The sequence below is a fragment of the Streptopelia decaocto genome (genome assembly GCF_964273445.1).
Source record: "Streptopelia decaocto genome assembly, chromosome: 5".
Classification (NCBI taxonomy): Eukaryota; Metazoa; Chordata; class Aves; order Columbiformes; family Columbidae; genus Streptopelia; species Streptopelia decaocto.
In genome coordinates this window covers 13,480,809-13,503,955 of record NC_138659.1, presented here as the reverse complement: position 1 = coordinate 13,503,955, position 23,147 = coordinate 13,480,809, and the positions used below count along the sequence as shown (strand labels likewise).

Genomic DNA, 23,147 nt, shown 5'->3' with positions numbered 1-23,147 from the left:
CAAAATATATAACATTAGCAAACTTAATTCCTTGCCTCCGGGGCTGCTTTACTTTTAAATCAGTCAAAAAAAAAAAAATCTCCACAACACCACAAAAGTGGTAAGCTGTTAAACCCCTGCTTTCAGTTCATACAGACACAAGAACGACCATTTGCTTCTCTGTGAGGCAGCCACCCGACCCCGTGTCCCCAGCCTGCCCACTTTAAACATTTACATGTGTCACTTCGAGTTAGGGGGCTGTGCAATCAGGTCACTCTTTGGAAAGTAAATTGCATGAGAACAAGCCAGGCAGCCACGGACAAGCGTGCACGGGTTTTGTTTGCTGTTTTCTCATGGGAGCTTTTGCTACGTTAAAAACCCACCACCCGACAAAGGCATCTTCCTGCCTCCCCTCACTGCAGAGACACCAGCTCTCGCTCCCAGGGAACAGCTTTGGACTGGATCGTGCATTTTTTGCCAAATTAGCAGTTTGTTTGGTGGGGGACTAGAGGAATTGCTTCACTCCTCCAGCACAGCGGCAGCATTTGCTCATGGGGAGGGGATATCACTGGAGGGTGCACCCTCCTTTGCTGGGTGCCCATCAGAGAACCGACTATCAGGCTGCAACTGGCAGGTTCCACCTGCAAATGAGTTTTATGCGTTCTTTGACACGGGGTGACACCAGACCAAGCCCCCGGAGCACACTATTACGCAAGGACCCCCACCAGCATCCCACTGCTGTTCCGTGCGCACTTTGGGGTACTCACCACACAATAAGCCACCAGGGCTCCCTGTGCAAAGCCCGCCAGCACGTCGGTGGGGTGATGCTTATGGTCCGACACGCGGGACAGGCCGGTGTAAAACGCCATCATGATGAGGGTGAACTGGAGGAGGGGACGGAGCAGGCGGGCTCCTTTCCACGTGAATCTGGCCTGCAGATAGAACTGTGGAGAGGAGAGGAAAACAAATAGGTTGCATTAATTTGAGGGCAGCAAAGGGGAGGCTGTGCCCCAAATGTGCATGCACAGCAGCAACCACGCTGTGGGGCTGGCTGTTGGGCACCTGCACCCCTCTGGCTCAAGGAGGGGGGAGCTGTCAAAGAAGAAGAATGCTCCTTGAAAACATGTGGCCTCCATCATGCAGAGGGGAGTGGAGCTGGAGGGATTTTAACCCATGGAGGGGATGTAGGCAGAGGTGGATGGGTACAGCCCTTCCTCAGTGAGCCAGGGACTTGGGACCCCCTGCATCATGGCTCACACCACAGCCCCACTTCAGCCTTCACACAACATCCCATCATGCCACATAAAGAAATTCCTCCCCATCACTATTTAGCACGTAACAGAAGCAAGGTCCCACACTGGTCATACGCAGGACCCACAGCATTTCTCAGAGGCAAAACAAGCATCACTGCAGCATGCCACACCTCCAGAGCCAGCCCCAAGGATTGCTCGACCCAAAAATGATGAAGCTGACATGACATCAAAGGGACATTGTGTCCGCCCTCGTGACCATCTCGGGTCCATTTCCGTTTTGGCTGGTGGGCACAGCTGGTTCCTGTGGGAACCGGGAAGCTGGGCAGGAGGAGAAGGCAGGAAAATGGTGACTCGCTGCCCAGGGATGAGTGTGGAGAGGAAGGCTGTGGGAAGAGAGAGACACCACAGCAACCCTCGGGCTTGGGGAGGAGAGAGGCACTCAATGGCTCAAAAGGTGTAAAAGTGCCTGGAAAATTCTACTCGGCTCCTGCAGCTGCCCACAGGCTCAGTCAGGTGTGTATTTTCTGCCTGTTCCTAAACGAAGCACCAGAAGTTAGACCCAGCATGCTTTGCGGGACTCTGCAACATCAGAGGGCTGGAAAGTAGTTTAATACCCATTTACAATCCCTTTTACACACCCAGAGCAGTTTACACTGCCTTGATGTAAAAGGGAACGAAGCTCTCGCTGGGTTCCCCGAAACCACAGGTAGCTGAATGACACCATTTGTCTATAAAAGCAGAATTAATTGGAAAGCTGATAAGGGGGAAGTTTCGTTTTGGCCAATTTAGTATGTTTGGCTGTTGCATAAACATCATATTTACCCCTTTTTGTAAAGAACACACACAGGGCTCTCTAGAGGAAATGAAACATCATGTCATTTGAATGGAGCAGATGCTCCAAATTATCCAAATTGTTAGCCAATTAACATGGAACAGAGCTGTACCAAAACAGCTCAGCACTGGCTAATGTGCATTATGGCTCTGGGAAATATATCTGCAAACCAGCCTGAGTCTGGGAACAGAGCCACGTCACCACGGCGCACACCTCACACCATGCAAACTGGTGTACAACGATGCTCCAGGATGAGTTACAGCTCTCTATATCCTCACAGCAAATCCACACTGATGTAACCTAGTGAAAGGATCACAGGGCTGGTTCTCTAATTTGTGATAACAATTTCTATGCTCAGGAGAAAGAGGAGTCAACAGCCAACATATCAAATTTAGGAGGCACATTTTGCCCAGGAATATCTAAAAAACAAACCAAACAAAAACAAAACCCAAACAAACAAAAAACAAAAACCAAATACACCATCACTGATGAGGAGCTGCTTTCTCTCCAAGTTAAATGCAGCCACCCTGAGCTAGAACTCAGCACAACCCCATCCCGCACAGACTTTTGCAGTGATTTAACAGCAGGCACTTCATCCTGCAAGCAAATATCTATGCGGTTCATTAGCAGGGAAGTGCATTTTTAGTTGCAGTCCTTAGGCTGGCTGAATTTTCACTGCCATGGTACTCATGCACCCAGTGATCTGCCACTGAGAATAAACTGTGCAGGCAGGATACTCCTTGGATGTATTCAGGGAAGATGGTGACAGAGAGCTGGGGAATCTGACATCTTTAAATGCAACTTCCCGGTGTAGAGACAATGTCCCTTGAAAAAACAGCATTTGTGGACGGTAGCATTTTGGAAGCACAGAAAAGATAAAATGTGCTCCAACTGCTATGGTTTAGGCTCAGGATTATTTTCATGTTCAAGAGTCTCAGCCCAGACCAGGTGACAGTGCAAGATTCAGGTTCCAGTATGTTATTGCAGAGCAAAATTAGTCTTAGTTCTACCAGGAAGACTTGAAACCTAACATCTGACTTTAGTCATGAGGCTCTGTCACATCAAACCCCTTAAGAAATTTGCTGCTGGGTAATCTGACATTTGTCCCTTTTGCACAGCCTTGACATCCCCTCAGATCACTGCATCCCACAACCTTGGACTAAATCAGTCATCTATAGGTGAGAAAGCAAGGTACCAATCAATAATCAGGAATAAAAAGCTAACTTTGAATTTGAACACACAATAAAGCAGATACTTCTGGGGCTGAAGAAATTAAAAACCACATGTGTTAATATACTGACTCGTTCCTTCCAGAGCACAGTGCTGAACTGTGTGCCTAATCTACACACTTTAGGTCTAGAAAAGGTGTGCAAAGGCAATGTGGCACCATACGGGGTGCCACCCAAGTCCCCAGCACCCAACTTACCCCCACACCTGCACACCTTGGAGAAGTAAAGCCCACCCGAATAGATGCGTCAGACACCACAGTATCAGTGTGATGATCTCAACTGAGCTGCTTTTACTGCTGCATTAGAAGTCTTGGGAAAATTGCTCTTTATTATCCTCTTTTTTTTTTTTCTTTTCTGTATGAATGGAAACTAACAGCACTTTCCATATTCCACAGGTTTATTATAAGCATGAAGACTGCCAAAAACTGTGCTTAAACACCAGGGTGCTGAGGACCCCTAAGTACTTTTAGAGGAGAGCCTTGGGGTGCTCCAAACTTTGCTTCTGCCCTCAGTATGAAAGAAAACTAGTTACAAAATAAGGTCAAAAAGCAAAAGGGGAGCTTGGGAGCTGAAAGGATCAGAATTTCCCTAAAGAGGGAATTAGTGCTATTACTAAGAATGGGAAGTTCCAGGCAATTTATCCAAAAACCTGCTTTAGAAGGTTTTGGTTTTAAACCTGGGAGCGAATCTGAAGTGCTGCCTGCTAAGGACTGCCAGATTTGGATGGAAATGTGGGCTGGATGGAGCCCTTCCTGACAGGGGATGGAGGAGCAAGACCACAACCAGGGTTATTTCCACCACAGACCATCATGGGGCAGTTAAAGTCAGGAGGAGCATCAAGAGAAGCAAGGGTGGATGGAATGAAATGGGATCACACAGAGCAGGAGTTATTTGGAGCTCCCACCATCCACTGTCTCCTGGCAGAGGCTGAGTTACCACAAAGCAGATGGTTTGAAGGATGTCATATCACTATTCTTCTGCCAGGGGACTTCCACAGTGCTGGTGGGAACAGCCTGCAGCCACATGCAACCCCTGAGTAAACCCATCTAGGAGGAGCTGGCAGAGGACACGGGCTAAAAGCATCACCTCCAGCCTCCCGGGGCTTTCTGCCACCCAGAAACCCCATCCTGCTCACACTCTTCCCACCACAAAGCTGAATTCCATCACCCACGTCCCTTAGTCACAGCTAAGGCTTCATTCTGGGAAATGGCTGGTCTTGTTTCTGACTGCCTGACCTGAAGTCACCTCCATCTCCAGCCCCATCCACAAACAGAGGGGTACTCAAAGAAGTACGGGGCCAAAACCCCTCAAACTCACCCCAATGTAACGCACTGCCTTGGCTAGGCAAAGCCAGCTGGAGGAAGGGGAACTGCAAAATTTGGCTTTTAGCACCAAGATGGCCAGGGGACAATGACAGGAGAAGGGCAAAGACCTCCCAGCACCAAATGGATGAGTTGTTTGCCTCTTCCTTGCCTTTGCTAGGTGTACAGCAACCTCCCACCCCAGCGGGAATATCCCTGTCAGTTCAGAAACGCAGTTCACACCTCTGATGTAATTCCAGTTTATCCTCTTACTTAGGTCATCTCTAAACTTGACTCCAAGTCCACAACCACCATGGAGTTTCCTTCACATGGGCACGTCATCACACAGCAGCACCAGGGCACTGGGACTTTCTCCACCCTTCAGCAAGAAACCCAGAGAGAACCCTCATGCTCACCCTTATGCACCGAACCATCAACATCTCTAATTTTTCTTATAAGTGAGTAGAACACACTAAACCCCATTCTGATCTGCAGACTTCAACCTCATCCACGAATGCACATTAAATATGCAGACAGCCCTATTTTACTCCTGTTTTATTCAGAATCAGCCAACATTGCTGAGAGATAATTATTTCGTTTTTCCGCATCCTCTGTGCAGTTTCAGGCAACTTCATGCCATGAAGGGGAGTAGAAAACCCACATTGCTCTCTGCAAAGACTCCCCATGTCCAGCAAAACAAAACCGAGAGGTGTGGGTCAGGTCCCGAGGGCTACATGGAATAAGCTGTTACATGCCCCCTCTTTCCTCAGCTTGCTATAAATATGTATTACAGGCTCACTTAGCCAAGGAGTAACAAAGCAAGGAAAATTAAGACAAAGACGATTACCCAAGTGTAATTTCCCCTTTTCAATTTTTTTATACAAAGGCCTAATGTTAATTGAGTATTCTTGGTGACAAGAAGGCTGCGAGAAACTTAGCCCTGAAGTCTCAATGTTTAGAACTAAATCCCAGGATATTTTACTGTTTTGCAAGTGCCTCTCCCTGGGACTTTGCCCCCAGGGAAAAGCCCTCCAGGGCTTGACATCTACCCATGTTTTTTCTACTAGGAGTCCAGGGCCAAACTGCTTCTCCTTGATGAACACCACCAGGGCATTGCTGCTGCACTGGGTGATGGGAAAGTCGTGGTCACCCATCCCTGGAGACATCCCAGGCCAGGCTGGATGGGGCTCTGAGCAACCTGATTTGGGTGAAGATGTCCCTACTCATGGCAGGGGTGGCACTGGGGGAGCTTTGAAGGTCCCTTCCAACCCAAACTATTCTCTGGTTCTATGATGCACTGGCCACCAAATGCCTGGGCAAATCCAGCCCCACGGTGCAGGCAAAGCCCTGTGGGATGCGTGGGAATTCAGGTATCTTTTAAAAAACATGGAATGAAGCTTTCTGGCATCTGTCTCCACCAGGTGAGGCAAACTTAAAAACATTATAATTCAGAACAGGCTCCAAGAGTAAAGCCAGGGAATGCCAGGAAAGACGGGAAGTGACTTATCCTTGAAATATGAAGTATTGTTCAATAGGGAATGCACTCAGGACGTGGCTGATCAGCAAAGCCTCTGCAGCCCCACGAACACCCCAAACTCTGCAAAGGCTCTCAGCAAAGTCCCAGTACCCAAAGCACTGGCAGCAACCTGCTGTGGCACAGCCCTCACTTCCCAGGAACTGGAGAACAACAGTTTTGATTGAGATAAATCCCTGATTAAATCCATCAAACCCACCCCCTGCAGGTGCTGGCATAATGAATGACACATTTCTAGCCAGGCTTCCAAAAACTCACTCAATCGCTGAGCTTGGCAAAACAGCAGAGTTTATTTCACATTAAATAAAGCCCTCTGCATTTTTTTTTTTTTTAATATATTTTTGTATATTAACAGCCTCTCCAACATGACAGATTTTCTGCCTCCCTTTTTCTATGAGAATTCTCATTCACACTCTGGCAGCGGCCAGGGAGCTGGAGTGATGGAGAGCAGAGTGCTGCTAGACCTGTTAGAATCATAGAATCATTTGGGTTGGAAAAGACCCTTAAGATCATCGTTTTCTCACCTCTGACACGTACCACATCACACTGTCTTGTCTCAGATTGCCTTTTTCTCCCTTTAATTTATGATCGAACACTTGGTGTAATTTTTCCCCTGACTTTAAGACACAAAGCAACTATAACAGCTGGTCAGATGGAGCCTTCTACCCACCTTATCCCAGTTTTGAGACAAGGAATAAAATTAAATAAAATCACTCTTAAGGGGCTGGGTGTCAAAAACCCTTCATGGAGAGGGATAAGTGGAGCAGCCTGTTGTCCCGGATCAGTCAGGGAGAAGGGCAGAGGCTGCTGATAGCCCAGGTGCTCCCATATGGGGATGGGGAAGGGCAGCAAAGAGAGATCAGAAGCATCTTTCTGCTCTGAAGTGTTACACAGGAACTAAACACCACTTTTGAAGCCTGCTGCAAGGTTAAAAAGCAAATCAGGCAGCAAGCACTAGTGCAAAGCAGTTTGGGGGTGGCTAGTACACCCCTTGCCACTGGCCCTCCAGACACCATCATTCCTGCTGTGCTGCCACAGGCCATTTCACTTCTCGCTTGCTCTGTAACCACTGGCTTTTCAGAAGAACGTGGAAAAAAAACTGGCAAAGCAACATGGTCTGCCTAGCACCCTGCAGAAACAGGGTCAAGCCCCGGTGACTTTGGGCAGCCACCACGAAAGTGAGATGGGTGGAAATGCAGGCAGGGAGTGAGCGCTGGCTTAGCCCCCAGGTTTGTCCCCTGCCCTGAAAGATGCTGCGGAGCATGATTCTGTGCAGAAGGTAAAGTATTGGGTTTGGCTTCCAAAAAGGCCCCAGAGCAGCATCTCTTGAAAAAATACCTCAAAGCACAACCCAAATCTTGCTGAGTATTTGGAGAGAAACCACTACCAACTTGATAAGGACTGGCAGTCCTTGCTCTTTCCAGATGCCAGGCTCAAAAGCATCTTGAGGCTGACTTATCTGACTGCCTGCAGATCTCCTTGGAAATAAATAAATGCTGGTGTAAGCAATGGCAAACTGAACTTGGAAAGTTTCACAATGCAGCAGCGGAGGGCTGAGCCTCCTGCAAGGCATCACCCAGGATGGTTTTGCATTGTAACGTGGCTGGGAGAAAACAGCCAAACTGTTTACCAAAGAAATTCAAAAGTTTTCCAAGAACAAGATTAGGGGGAAAAATAAGAATTTAATATGCCGCTCCCAACAGCCTGGACAGCTTAGTAATTAAATTACAGAAATTGCTCACAGGGAAGGGGGATCCAGGGCTGAAAAAGCAGGAGGGAGCAGCAGCAACTTATCTTCTCAGAGGGCAAAGGGATGGGGTGAGCACTGCTCATAGATAAAAATTCATGTTTAATGTTTTTATCGGTGCCATGCTTTCTTTGCGTGCTAGTCTGAGCTTACAGGAGATGCACAGATCTTGAAAGGGATCCAAAACATTTTTTCCTGATTTTCAAAAAAAATTTAAATAAATACGCCCTCCCAAACACAAATCACTATCCAGATCCTCCAAAAAGCTGCGTGCGGGTCCAGCACCCCTAGCAGGAAGCACCTTGGCAGCCGCCCCGGCCCCAGCCCCGGCACAGGAAGGGCAGAGCCATTTCTCACTGACAAAGAAAAACAAGTCCCAGCCCTCCGCTCCGGATCCCAGTGGGCAGAGGCTGCTCCACCTGCTCCACTGGCACATTTGGGAACTGCCTTCACCCTCTGGCAGAGCTGTGATGGTGCATGTTCCCTCTCTATCAATTTTGTCTTGCCCCAAACCCACCCAACTTGGGGGGAGCAAAATTGCAAAGGTCATCCACAGATTTAGTAGGATTTGGATTTAATTGCAGCCTTGGCTATATCCCCGAGCTGCACAGCTAGCTGTCACTCCTGGAGCCTCCACACCAAATAGCACCACAAGGTCTGAGAGTGGATCTTTCCACCACCAGCCTGTTCAGGCTCATTTTTTCAACCAAAACGCATCTCCAACACTCATTGTGCCATTATTGCTACTGAACACGGGTGAGCACCTTGGGAAAGGGGGACAGGGGACAGATCAGTCTCAAGCAAAGCTGAGGTCACTTACCACCAAATACAGCATGGTGTAGAGGGAGAAGGATGCGTGCCCGGAGAAGAAGGATTTCCTGAAAAACAAAGCAGGTGCTAAGAACCAGCCGCTATAATCTTCTTACGCAGCATTATAATTTTACATGTATTATGGTGACTTGCCTGGTGCTGGCGAGACAGTGCCAAAGCAGAGGGACCTACAACCCCCAATCCTTTGGTTTATAAAATGCCCGTTATTCACCCCGCCTGCTCGCAAGGCAGAAAGCAAACGGATGGACAGGATGCTCGCATTGTTCGTCCCTTCCTGGTCTACTCGTGGGACAGCAGTTATTTCCAGGATAGCCCAATAACTCATCGTCTCGCCTCAAACAACCAGGAAACTGTAAAGAAGTAAGAAGCGAGCAATTTCTCTGGAAGCTGAATTGCAGCATGTGAAAAGCACCCCTGGAAATGTCAAAACTGGGCATCTGATGGATTTGATAGAGCTTGAAGGGGAGGTGACTGTGTGGACTCTCCTTGTATGAGAAGCTCCCTTCTCCAATGCATGGGACAGCTTGAGCTGCTCACCATGAGCTCAGCTTTGGGGTGAATTCCCACATTGAGTAACCACTCAGGAAAACAATAGTGTAGGAGTAAAGAGAAAGGAAAAGAAATATTATTCAGCCACATCCCACAATTCCCGAGGGAAACTACCCAGTGCTGGCAGACAGAGTTACGGCCTTTGCAGAGAAAGCAGCATTTGAGTCATCTATTGCTGGTAGAGAAACCCCAAGACATATTTAGCGCGAGACACCATTTTGGTGGCAGCAACCCATCACTTTGACACCACAGGATCTCACCTGGCTTCCTGGACTTTGCTGTCGCTTCCCCTGCAGGTGTAGTTTTGGATGTAAACTCCCTTAGCGCAGTTGATCGTGGAGAAATCCAAATCGCAAACTTCCAGGAAATGCGGCCGCAAGCGCCCGACGGACACTTTGGCAATGTCTGTGAAGGACTGGCTGATGGCACAGCCAAAAACAAAGCAGCCCACCTGCTTGTAGAGTGCTGCCACGTAGGGGTTCTGGATAAAGGAGCGTGACTTCTCCTTCAGGTAGTGGATGCGGTAGAGCTCTCCCGTTATAATCTGTGGGGGAAAACAACAGAGAGGTTAGAGAGCAGGAAAGATGCTGTGCGAGACCAGTGATGAGCGGCAAACGTGGAGCCAAGACAGCTCTTCATCCCCTGAGCATCTCGAAACGAAAATCTGCTTCCACAGCAAGGAAGGAGAGCACATAGCCCAGCGTCTCTCCATCCTCCTCCTCTTCCCTCTCAAGAAGAGATCACAATGCTCAAATTTTTTAATGGAAAAATTCCATAAACAAGAAAGAAAAAAACAAAACAAAACAAACAAAACACACTACATTTTTGGTTTAGTACATTGGCATATCTTTACAGAAGTGAAATAGTGCCCCACATCTATACGAGCATAGTGGAAAAAAAATAACATAAAATGGATAAAGAATGAGCGTGCATTTGGGAGGGGGAGGCCAGATCCACTACCCCCATATCAAACTGATTTTGGAGGAAAACAAATGAACAACCTGCTTATCTTCCCCTCTGAAAACCACAAGCACAACAGAGGAAGACTTAGAAAGCCCCAACCTTTTCAGATTCTGGCCCAAAATGAGCCACCAATAGACCAAATTCAAGCTGCTCAAATTCTCCATAAATGCCAACTATTTCTGGGCATATCAATGGGTATTGCCATTGCATGGCAACAAATCATGTATTTCTCGTGACAGGGGTGCTGCTGTTTGACAATATCACCATAAATCACAGCCCAGGAGCAGAGGATCTTACTTCTCTTTATCCTGATGCTTAAAAGGTGGGTTAATGAAAATCAGACTGTGAAATCAAGTCCAAATGTCTCACCGCTCCCAAAGAGGCAAAGGCTTAAATTGTTCTCTGCCACATTACACACCTAGTTTTTGAGCTCCAGATTTACAGCTTTAGGATTTTATTCATTACTTTAAATGTTTTCATACCTGAGTAATAAATTGAGGCAGGTTTGGTGGTTGTTTTTTTTTCAGCCACCCCCTCAGCCTTGCCCCTCTCCAGTCACAAGGACTGTGATATGTAAAATTAACTGTCAGGAAAAATGCCTTCATGTTAATTCCTTTCTGGAGCAGCCAGCAATATTCCTCCAAAGTGGCAGCCTGCCAGTGGCATGCAGGAGACAAGGCTCCCCTGCCTACCTTTTTTAAAAGCTTGGCACAACCTTTGGAAAGTAATAAACTGGAAAGTATGGCAATTAGACTAAGAGGAGATGAAGCTGTATCATTGTTTGAACTCACTCGTACTGTAGCTTGAAAAAACAAAAGTTGACCTAGGGCAGCTGAAATGGCAGCTAAGCAGGTTTTATCAAAGAGAGATACAACTATAATAATAAAAAATAAAGGCCAAGCTAGAGCGCTTTGCTACCATGAACAGAAATATTTGGGTGGCTGCACCATCATTCAGGGTTTACATGTCGCCACTGAGATTTACTTTCGGTCGTGACCAGGAGTTGTCTGGGAAGCTGCAGCTAACTAGCTCCAGCATAATTTTAATCCTCTGAGACTCCAAAGACCATGGTTTATCTCCATTTTGGACCACCTTCCAGCACAAGCTGGCAGCCAGGACATCTACTGGCATGAGAACCGCCAAGGGAGGTTGGAGTGCCTCCTGCTCCTCTGCCAGGAGGCAACTCCAGAGCATCCTGAATGGACACGGATGCTCCTGCACAGGGGCATGACCACCACCTGCAGCCTCCCAAAAGCCTGAATTCACAACAGGAGCCACAAGGCTCAAAACTCATGGCTTTTGCAGAGGGGGGACAAGGCAACTTAAGCGTGACATCTGATACTGGTAGATGTGCCATTACTCCAAACTCACAAATGGAGCCATGTTAACCTGAGACTCTTGCCCTGGGAAAGGCGTGTGACCATTTTTTAAACAGGGACCGACAAAAGTCTGGGGATTAATATTTTTCTCTCACCTTTGGTGGTCTGGGTAATTGCATACATGTAGCAGATTGTAAATTGGAGACTTCATTCCCTTGCTAACACGCTGCTGGGCAGCCTTGAACCCTCCCTGCTTAGTTACAGCCACGGCTCAGATCTTAATGAGAAGGTAAAAATTGGGTAAACTTGGATTTTTTGGCAGTGCCATCCCAGATACAGCAGGATGGTGAAAAACTAATGCAGCACAGATGTGCATGAACTGAAGGGAGATAAAAAAAAAGTCTTAGAGATACTAAGCTCTTCTTGTGCCTTGTGCTTCTGGGCAAGCCACCCGCTTGGGACATATGCCATGCCTATGTGACAGGCACAGCCCTTGGGGGACTGTCACACACATTTAAGAAAGATGATCACTAGAGAGGAGCCAATACCACACTTTTGTGCCTAGGAATGCTTTTGCCAGACTTTGGGTTGTCGTACCCACTTTATTGTTATTATCAGGCATCACCAGCAACTCAATTAGCCTGTAATTAATTTTAGAGCTTTTCTAATCATTTATGTCTCTGGTGTAACATTCTCTGTGACTAATCACACTGAAGCACATCACCTTCAACTGTAAAACAATCAGCTAGTCTGTCTGTGTGACATAGATCATCTAGGAAATTAATTTTCTTAGGTATTTTTATAGGCTTTCAAGACCCATCAGGTGTAGGAATGCAGGGTGGCTCAGCAGCGGTACCCATATGAGGCTCAGGATGGGGAAAACGCCACCTTCCCCTGGCCATCCCAGGGACCATCAACATGCTTCTGTGCTCAAGATGATCAAAATAACCATCTTCCAGCAAGAAGAGCAGTCAGGAGAGGTGCGAGAGCACACAGCCCAGGGGAATGAGAATCTCCAGGGTCATCTGCATGGAAATTTGCCTGAAGTCAGTAAATATGTAGGTATTAAAACCAAATGCATATCCACCCGCATCCTGATTGAAGCAAAGGTCTTTGCCTCCACCGTTTACTTAGCAAGCACCGTGGGTGTCCTCAAGCCATTTAAAACATGACCTGGACCTTTTACCCCAGGCTAGGCTGCCCGTGACACCATGTAAAGCAAGGGCGTGAAATTTTGGCTGCGCCATCCAAAAGGCCGGGTCCCTAGAAGTCCTCATAACCACCGTCCTGCCTTCTGAAGGCAAACGTTGTGAACAAGAGGAGCGGAGTCAGTGCTTTGTGGATTTGGAAGGAATTTCTATTATGCTACAGTAATGCTGGTATCTGGGTTACATCTGAAAAAAGAGGTCAGGCTGACTTGAATTTTCCATGCATGCTGCCATAGCAAAGAAATCTGTTGCTTCAATTCCTCGTTAGCCATTTGCATCACTCAACAGCAAATAAGTGAGCTTTTGAATTTACCTTATTAAGTTATATTTGTTGTGGGCACAGCGAAGCAAGAGCAGAAACAACTAATTCTTTGGGGATTTTCTTTCTCTTTTAATTGACCTGCTATTTCGTGGTAGAAAGTTGACAGATCACATAGGCAACTGATTATGTTTCCAGTTTCTGTTCCAACTCCTGTATTTGCCACTGCCTCGTTACTGATCAGCAGCACACTCCACATGGAGCCAGCGTGCTGATAGCTCAGGCAGTAACGCGAAAACGAGAGGCTTTTCCATTTCATTTTTATGGCTTTTCCACACTTGGAGGTAATTCACCTGCAGGGTAAAATTCTGCTGTGTTTATAGAACTGGGGGTCTGGCACCTTTTAAGGAGGGAGGGGGTGTAGGAACAAGTCAGTTTTGGGGACCTGCTTTGCTCAGCAACTATATGTGGTCAGGAAATGATGGAGATATTCACACCACAAAGCAGCAAGGCTGGGGATGAGGTATTACCAAAGCAGGCACCATGCCATGCTAAAATACCGATTACCCGTGACATTGGTCCTTTGAGGAAAGATGAAGGCCAAGAGGGGAAAAGAAGCGCTCTTGACCATCTCCATTCCTTTCCAGCTGAAGGACCAAGAGAAGGACATTTCTGGGAAAGCACCTGAGCTGTGCTGGCAGCAGGTGAGAAAGAAAACATAGCTACTTTTCATAGGGAAATTTAATTTTCAGCTGGAAGCGTTTAACCAACAGCCAGGAGAAGCTCTTGCCTTCTGCCCCAGCACCAGTTACGTGGTGGGGTAAGGAAGCTCGGCTCCCTGGGCTGAATTCAGCTTTTTGGCTGACATATAAAGCTCTCACCATGCAATTGTTTCCTAGCACAGCTCTAGGAAACCTGGTAGGAAAAGAGAAATGAGGAGGCATCTGGAAGGTGGTGCATTAACTACTTTTTATAGCAAGGACACAAGGAATATGCTCCACCTGGAAGGTCTTAATTGTCTTTTTAATACGGCTGTAATATACAATCTCTTAAAACTCTAATACTAACCTGTGAAACTGTTCCAGGCACTAGTTAGCTGAAAAGATGTTGGGGTTTTTTTTCTTAACCTTAAAAATAGGCAAATACCAAGAGTTATTTGAATAGGCACAAGTCCTTACTGACACTCAAGTCTTTTTGCTTTTACTCTGAACTTCTACCGGAGAGTGAAAAAACTCTTGTGGATCTCACAGACTTGCCCAAACAGCTTTGGGGATGTTTATGAGCTTCAAGAGGAATCTCATTCCTCCCGTTACAAGCTTTCATTTGCAAATGTCTATTGCTCCATGCTCGTCAGGAAGTCAGATAATTGTAGACAGTATGGACACACCAGCAAGATGCTGTTAAACCCCCAACACTGACAGGCCACTGGTGCCATCAGCTGAAGAGGTGACAAAAAGCCTTGGAGGATGCCCAAGGGACAGGAGAGGAGGTTTTGGAGGTGGGTACTTACAGCGAGGATGGCAATGAGGATGCCCGCAGCACACAGCACTGCGTCGTTGATTGTCTCCATCGTCTTCAGCGGGTACCTGATGCTGTCGTCATCACAGTAGAAGCCCCGCTGGTAGGGCTGGATTGTGCTCGTTTCAATGATGAGGAACGGCAACCCGGCTGGAAAAAAGGGGAGACAATAACCAAACCCATCAGCAATACAGGCAAAGACAAGCAACTCACAAAAAAACAAACAAACAAACAAAAACAACCAGAAAACCCCTTGCAAATCATGCAGCACCATTCCTGATGCTTTTCTTTTCATATTGCTATTGTTCCAAAGGGAATGGCATTGGGATTTGTTTTTCCAAGTTGCTCTTGTGGAGAAAAAGCATCTCCTCTGTTATGGTTATCAGATGTCTGCACTGCCTGGTTTCAGTTAAGCCTCGTGCACTGCAGGTATTAACTTACAGGAATGGACCCCTAAAGCAATCCCTCTGCTAAAAGCCATGAAAATGAATCTGGCACTTTTCTCCAGAGAGGGCCTGATGCTCTGCTGAGCACCTCGCAGCAAGGCAGCCCAGAGCTGTGCAAACAAATACTGGAGTATCCAGTGTCAGCACCGCTTCTCCTACCTGCTCCATCCCCATTACTTTTAGGCCTCTGAAACCTTCTTCGGCTCCCTCCTCTCTGTATTTGCAGAGTATATGTATGTTTGTGCCTACTAATGCCATAAGTCTACATGCTTTAAGCAGCTTCTGGGACACCCATCCTTGACCCATCTGTGCAAGGGGAACCTGAGCACAGACCCAGCCAGCCTGTCCACAAGAGCTGCTGAACTCCCATCAGAGCCAGTTCACCTTCAGTCATGTTAAAAACAGATGAAATCCATTTTAAAAGCTGTTTGTGAATCCCCTGTGCAGAACCTGCATCTGCACAGCTCGGCTGGACCTTTGCACCAGGCATAGAGTACAAAAACAGGGGATGATGAGTTAGGGGACACATTATGAAGGGGATACCTCAAAATTGCTGCACGCAACTCCATATTCTTTTAAGTATTTCAGAGAAATACAGCATTACCTCAGACCTGGAAGGAGAACCATGGGGTATTTCCCAGCCCTGATGTTACCTTGGGGCATGGCACCCTCCTTCCCTTCGCCTCAGTTTCCCCTTCCATCATTGCTGTCAAGGCCATCATGGAGAGAAGTAGTACATCCCTACCAAAACACGCCTCAAAATCCCTGAAACCTGTATTGGGAGTATATCACAAACCACAAGGTACAGGAAACCGTCCTCCCACTTGCAGAGCGAAACCCAGGTAAGGGGAAAACAAACACACAGCGATTCAAACTGTCCTTGGGCCAAGACAACAGGTCTCACACCCAGATCCTACAGAAAGCACTAGGGAATATTTGTCAACCACTAACTTGCTTATGTATCTGTGGGTTTGTTTAAACCGAGATGTCTAAGACATCAGAGAGTTTTTCCTTCTAAAATATAAATAAATAAAATGAAGTGCTGTTGGGTTTCAGCAAAATTTGGCCACAGTACATTGTTAGTGATCATGATCTGCTAGATATGATTAGCAAAGGTACCATCCAGAGAGTTAAAAAGTGTCGCCCAAATACTGTTCCCCATCTCCATGGGAATCACTTTCTGTATTGCACTTGGCTCCTTTTCCTACATGTTAATAGGCTTGCCTAATCTGGGATTATTAGGGGGTTTTGTTAGTCTTAAGGAAAGGGAAAGTCCCCATCATCTGTTCCATGCGAGCAGGTACAACCATGTACAGACCCGAAGCCTCTCAAGTACCCAAGAGCAGCCGGGGCCACCGCTCAGGATCCCTTTCAGATCCTCTCTAAATCTCTGGAAATGGGTTAATCACAAGCACTGGGCCCCATGGCGCTTGGCAGAGCAGCACAGTTTCCACCACACATCTGAACTGATGAGGAAAGGCTTCAGAACTGCCTGCCCAGCTCCAATTTGGTAAATAAAAATCGGACATGTCATGTGAATCCAGTTGATCTTCATTCCATTATTTAACCGTTTTGATGCCTAGCCAGCTTGGCCCCAAAACCTGCCTCTGATGCCGGCAATCCAATATTAATAGGCCACTTAAAAAATCTTTAGTTTCCCAATGAAAAATTGCAGGAGAAGAGCTAATGTTGCTTGGTATGGTCCAATTTCACATGCACTTGAAGCAGCAGTGTAACAGTTGAACTCAGGGAGTAGACATGCCACAGTTACGTGGCTTATTGTTATTTCTCCAGTTCCTTTTGTTAATAGCTTTCACATGACAGGTCTGTAAAACACATGTTCCCACAGACAATAAAATACATCTGAAATCTAAAACTGGCTTTAAACAAAAAAAAAAAAAAGGACAATAGTGTTCCTATATATTATGTGAACCCAGGAATAATAAAGATTTTTTTTTCCCTTCATTCATTGAACAGCATGGGGTAGTATTTCCGCATTTCAATTACATGTACACTTGCCACAGCTATAATAAGAGCATAACTGACCTACACGGTATACATTTTCTTAAAATGCGCATAGGCATAGTTTCGAAAATGCAATGGTTTTGTTTTCTCTCCTATGAACTTGTGGTTTAGTGGGATATTGCCAATCAAGTCTTGACATTTTTCCAGCAAAACAGTAACCTCAGATTCCCATTTTTTTTCCCCCCTTTCCTTTTTTTTTCCTTTTTTCTTTTTAACATGAGAAACATAAACATACTCTCCATAGCTGAATGGATATTACTTACAAGACATAACACGCCCTTGATTTCAAGGGCTGGGTGAGCGGCTGCTCTTTCAACCCAAGGAAGAAAGACCCTAGCCCATTTCAAATTGTAAATTGGGCTCAAGAAGGTTCTTCTTCCATGAGGTTATTTCTTGGAGGACGGGTTGTCTAAGTGCCTGGAAATGTGGGTCATCACCCACATTTTTTTTGGCAAGAGGTTTCCAGCTCAGAGGAGCTTCTAGCAGTGCCAAAAGACAGCCAGAGAAAGGGTTTTGCAGAATAAACACTACAGAGGGAAGTCTGGAAAACAGAAAATTAAACACAGAGAGAGATGCCTTTGGAATCCCTCAGCAAAACACCACAGAGACATTATTCACACTAGAAGATCTGCCAAAGGCAAAGGTATCCAGAAGAGAGGCTACAGCCCACACATACCCTTGGAAAGCAGCGTAGGGTTGTACCATGAAGATGGTGCATGTGGCCTCCTCACTTTTTCTGACCCTGTCTGCCTCTCTGGTTCAGTCTTTCAATAGGAAATTCAGATTACGCATCCCTGCTGCAGTGATTTGCATCAACAAATTCAACAGCTGAACTCCCTGTAAGGTTTTCAACCTCCACCACTTCCCTACCCACATTACAAAACTACTGAGGATACAAGAGGTACATACCAGAAAATGGTAACAAATGGTAACTTGCACTGAAGTTAGCAATAGACATACGCAGTAGGTAAAAAAATTACACTGATTTTGGGACGGTCACACTTCTCCAAAAATGGTCCTATTTGGCTGTGGCTACAACGCACCTACATGTACAGACCTACTGCAAAATCTTTAGTAATGCTGTAGAAGGGCCTCATGTCTTCCTCCTTAATACCGATGTCTCCATGATGAGAAATGACACATCAGCCTATGGACCATACCCTAAGGCACGGAGGCAACCCTGGGGCATCCATGTGTAACCAGAGAATCACTGTTATCCTCATTTCACAGACACAGGAAACCAAAGCACAGAACAAAAGGAATTTACTTATTCTGATGCACAAAAAGGTAAAAGGAGATGAGATTATCTTCTGAATCGTAACATCCTTCACAAGGTGAAGGGAAGTGGTGTTTTTTCCCTTACATAAAGGGGATTTTTTTGCTTTAATAACAGAACAAGGAAAACCCAACCACATGCTTTTATCTACACTATGCTGCAGGAGATCAAACAGGGCTCCAAAGCATGGTCATAATAGAAATCTCTTGGGGACTGATCCTGCTCCATATAAACAGGCTCAGCCCCACTCCAGGCAACACAGAGCAGGTGTGGACACTAACGAATTGTGAGAGACACCACGGGATGCCATGGGGCTGGACATTGAAAAACGATGCTGCTTTTGTTGAGAGGAAGTCCAAGTGACTTGGTGACCTGTAACCGCTGGTGTCCTATGCTAAGCTATCTCAGGGCAAGGTTTAAATTTATTTGTCTTTCTATTTAATAAAGCAAATCCAAGTTTGGAAATCTAGCACCAAGGAAAAAACATTCCTTGGTCAGCACCTTTATTAAGAGGCAATTAATAGGCAATAATCTTGGGAAGGCTGGCAGTATGAAAGCTAAAACCCCATCACTAAGCCTAAAAAAAAAAAAAAAAAAAACCAACAGCCTTGCAAAAACCCCATGTACTCTCTGGCTAGCTTGAAATGTGCACAAAATCAAAGGCAGAAATAAAAAGGGCTCTGTGTTGGGTATAGCACTTTGAATCTCAGAGTCTTTGAAAAGTTAACGCTTGTGCAGATTTAATGGAGAAAAAAGAAAACAACAATCAAAAGGGGATAAGCTTTCCTCGGCCACCCATCCGAAAAACCAAGGGAGCGGGAGGGGAAGAGGCGTTTCTGCAGTGACCCAACCATGCAGCTTTCATCTTCCCTGCTCAACCTTCACCTTTGCACCAAATTTAACACCATCTCAGTCTTTTTTTTTTCCCCACTAAATATTTCTTCTTTCAACCCTGCAGGTCAGTGGGATGTTGCTGGCTATCTCAACAAAGCAATGGTAATTTCTAACAAGCACTCTGTGATGTGTTTGGCTGCCAGTGTCCAGGCCCTGGGCGTGTTTTTAAGGTTTCGGTAGATTAGACGTCTATCTTACTAAGTGAAAAAGATCATTAAATAATTTGGCAGGGCTGAGGCACCTAATTCCTTATTCAAGACACATTCTGTAAATATTTGGTTACCTACAAGTGACGGGCTTTCTATTTGAAGTACTTAGTGGCTGATCTTGGGCACATATAAACTTTACTTGGTTTACAACATTTGTACATATTTTAAAATGCATAAAAAACAGATTAGCCTTCAGTAGGCTTTTATTGGGGCTTTAAAAGTGGGCTTCCCAGCTTTTAGAGAAGAACTGTAGTACTGCATACGAGCTTTGGCAGCTGCTGCAATAGTGCACAACTCTTGAAGCCAGTTGACATCATATAGATGTATACACACACAGATAAAATTTAATAACATGAAGAATAGAAGTATTTCCACATCTCCATCATATCAGGCATATGCTTAAAATCACAATAGGGTCTGATTCTGCACCAGCACCAACAAAATAGGTGGGGGAAGGAGGGATAGGGGCTTGGTCAGCCAAAAAAAAAAAATTATCTCAAGGGACGTGATCCACAGCCCAGCAGTAGATAAAAGAAGGGTCCTACTGCAGGCTGAATTGGGCAATTATGCTGGGATTTTCAAAGGTCTTGAAAGCATCAGTGATGTGCCTCCTTTCCCAATGTTTTTTGATTGAATCTTGATATCCATATATTTGCAAGAGTCAACTAGGTTAACATCAGAAATACAGAGTATCATCAAGTCTCTGTTTTATTACCTGCTCAGTCTTAATTGTTCTTCACCTCAGTTCTAACAGTCCAGAAGACTGCTCTGTGCATCTGCCTGTATTTTGGAAACAGATCTAATATCTGTGTTTGCAAAACAGATTCCCATTCAACCCTATTACAGTTCCACTACTCTCAGCTACAGAGACGCATAAGGATAGGCAATTCTCTAAACACACAAACAAACCCTAGACTTTACTGTGGAACAGGTACCTGCTTTAGAGTGCTAAAGAACCTATAAACAAGGATCAGCATATATTGCATTTCTCTGATTTGATCTGTTTGGAAAAGTCCTAGGACACTATGGGTTGATTTCCACAAAAAACCCCAATATCTTAGTTCATTTTCTACTTGCTATGGGTTCCCCCATATATCTCACGCTAACCTTTGCGCCTACTTGTGTCAATCTATCTGGTGTCCTTCCTATCAAGAGAGTGTATTAAAAGAGCTTGATATTAAAGTGCACATATATTTATAATACCTAAAAAAATGCATTAATAAGAACAAAAGGTCTTATCCAAGACACAATACCCAGACACAGATAAAATTCTGCATTTGTAGGAGTAAAACAGATTTAAGCCACACTGGCCAACCAGCAATAGTTGGAGAGAGAGGATGAATATAAAAGACATTATCAACAGGAATCCAGAGCCAGCTCCAGTCAAACATAATGGAAACAAAGCCATCATTTCACATTGTCTACAGCAAGGAATAAAATGGTATATGCCATGAAAATCCTAATGCATAGGCATCTTTTGAGGCACCTCTATACACCCAAGTGTTTTGGAAGGTCTCGCAGATATGACAAGTCCAACCTAGGTTGACACAGCTTGAATAGAGGGAGGAAAAAAAAGTAAAATTAAAAGTGTATCTGTGAACTTCACAATACTGAGGGCAAATGGATCATATGAAAAATACACTGCAGCGACTATCATGTTTTCAATTACAAATGAAGTGAACACAGTTTGCTGTGCTGGTCAGTGGGTTTGGAACAAGCCCTGCATCGCCACAGCTCCTCCGGGCTCAGCCTTCGAGGAAGGGCTGGGACCACCGCCCGGCCCCGGCAACGTTCGTGCTGCAGGAAAGGGGCACGGCACCCCAGTACTTTGTGGGAAATTTGGGAGTTTTCTTCCAAATCAATGAAAGGGTGAATAGAGCTGCTCCTGCCCTTCACCCTTCATCCACATCTTCTCACTGACAAACACTGGCTGCAGGAACCCTAATATTTCCCTGCATAATAACAGATCTGCTCCACTCCATCAGTCTCTATTCAAGAGGAAAGTTTTGTGGGCTGTTGTTGTTGCTTTAATATATAAAACAAGCAGCAGAAACTCCATATTTGAGCTTACTGCACCCAAACACCATGACATATAAGCTCTGGTTCTTCTCTTTGCACAGCCATGCTGAACCCTAACAAGAGCGAGTAGAAATAAAAAACTGCAGCCCCTTCAATGTAGTCAACAAAGTAGTCAACAAAATTCTCTCTTCTATTAAAAAAAAAAAAAAAAAAAAAAAAAAAAAGCCACAAAGGTTTTGAAACAAAAATAAAGCCAGTTCACCCGGTCAACATCAAGTCCCTTAAAAAAAAAATAAAAAGCAATCTGCTGAAATGCCAAGCTTCCTCTCCCCTTCTCAGAGCATCCCAGCCAGGCACGGCAGCTGTAACTAAGCACGTTTTTGGGAGCAACTGCCCCCGTGCAGGAGGCGGCAGAGCTGGTGTCCCCAGCACTGATGCCTACCGCAAGTAGCTTTCTGACCCAGTTCTGTCAATGTACCTATTGTAAATGCAAAATCCTTCTTCGGATTTGAAGCAGCAGCCACCTGCACAAATAAGGCTGGGTTATAACTCTGTAACCGAATACAAGCACTGAAAGCTTAAAAAGTTTGTAGTCCAAAAGGCACTTCTGACCTCTTCCTTAAAAGTTCACTAATCACTTCTATTTCATAATTTATTTCCTCTTAATATACTTGCTAAATATAATGCGCCCCTTTTCCCCCCCGCCCCGCTTCTTCTCCTCCTTTCTTTTTTCTTGAAGTTCCCCAGGAGAAAATGGTATTACACAACTCCCTTGATTAACTGGAAATGAAACTTTTCCCCCTCAGTAGTCGAGATTTGGTAGAGTTTCCAGGATATAATACACAGTACAGTGCTGAAAGAAAGGCAAAAAAATGTAAGCATGAGTGGAAATGATCCCAAGGCCCTTCAAGCGATGGGGTTTGATCTCAGTGGTCCCTAGAGCAGAGCTCAGTCAGGCTTTGTCTATTCATCAACATGTTAAAAAGGCGTAAAATTATCTCTTTTCTCCCTCCTCTGTATTTTGACTGCAGTTAGTGCATGAAAGTGGCACCCTAATGTACGCCAATACATAAGTGAGATTGCACTGGTACCCAGGCAATATTAAAAAAAAATAAAAAAAAAATATATATATCATGGTCTTAATTAGAATAGTTTTGTGACATTGCAGGGGCAGGCAGGGGTGCTGCCCTGGCCATGCTGTCCACAGAAGTTTGAGTTACTATGGTGGAAAGCAGCTTGGGAATGGGTGACAGATGTGCCCACCCCATGCTGCTTACAAGGATGGGCTGACTTACCCATCCTGGACCCATCTGTGCCTAGATGAGACCCTACAAATTATTTGGGTCCCTGAAAGCCAAACAGAGATTTTGTGGGAAACAGCATGGTTCCAAACTTCTCACCATCTCAGAAGTGGCAGTGTCTCAGCGACACCTAAAATTTCACCACCCTCTTCTGCAAGTACAGAGCCAGTGCTAGCACAGGGGACAGCCACAACAGGCACATCCACCTTGTCATACCCAGTGTCACGACAGCCCCTTTCCCACGCACAGCCCCAGCCTCATCACGATGGCCGTGTTTTGCAGCCAGGTGACATTTCATAGCCCAGTTTCCTTAAAGAACAGTACAAACAGGGCCAGGACAGGCAGCGGCCAAGTCTCTATTCACACTGAGTCAAGGGACACAACCAAAAATGGATAAATCCCTATTTCCCTTTCCAGCCCCTCTGTACCAATGCTGTGCTCTGCTGTCAAGGAAT

General features: G+C 45.5%; 1 protein-coding gene across 1 annotated transcript in view; it reads right to left on the bottom strand.

Moving 5' to 3' along the window:
- The window catches only part of PLPP3 (phospholipid phosphatase 3), a 44,613-nt gene that overhangs the window by 5,822 nt on the left and 15,644 nt on the right, over positions 1 to 23,147 (bottom strand). Inside the window, exons 2-5 of the mRNA XM_082054734.1 lie at positions 14,515 to 14,672; positions 9,516 to 9,799; positions 8,696 to 8,753; positions 747 to 923 (exon numbers count right to left, since the gene is read on the bottom strand). Of these exons, the coding sequence (XP_081910860.1) occupies positions 747 to 923; positions 8,696 to 8,753; positions 9,516 to 9,799; positions 14,515 to 14,672 (677 nt within the window). The remainder of the gene's footprint in view (positions 1 to 746; positions 924 to 8,695; positions 8,754 to 9,515; positions 9,800 to 14,514; positions 14,673 to 23,147) is intronic.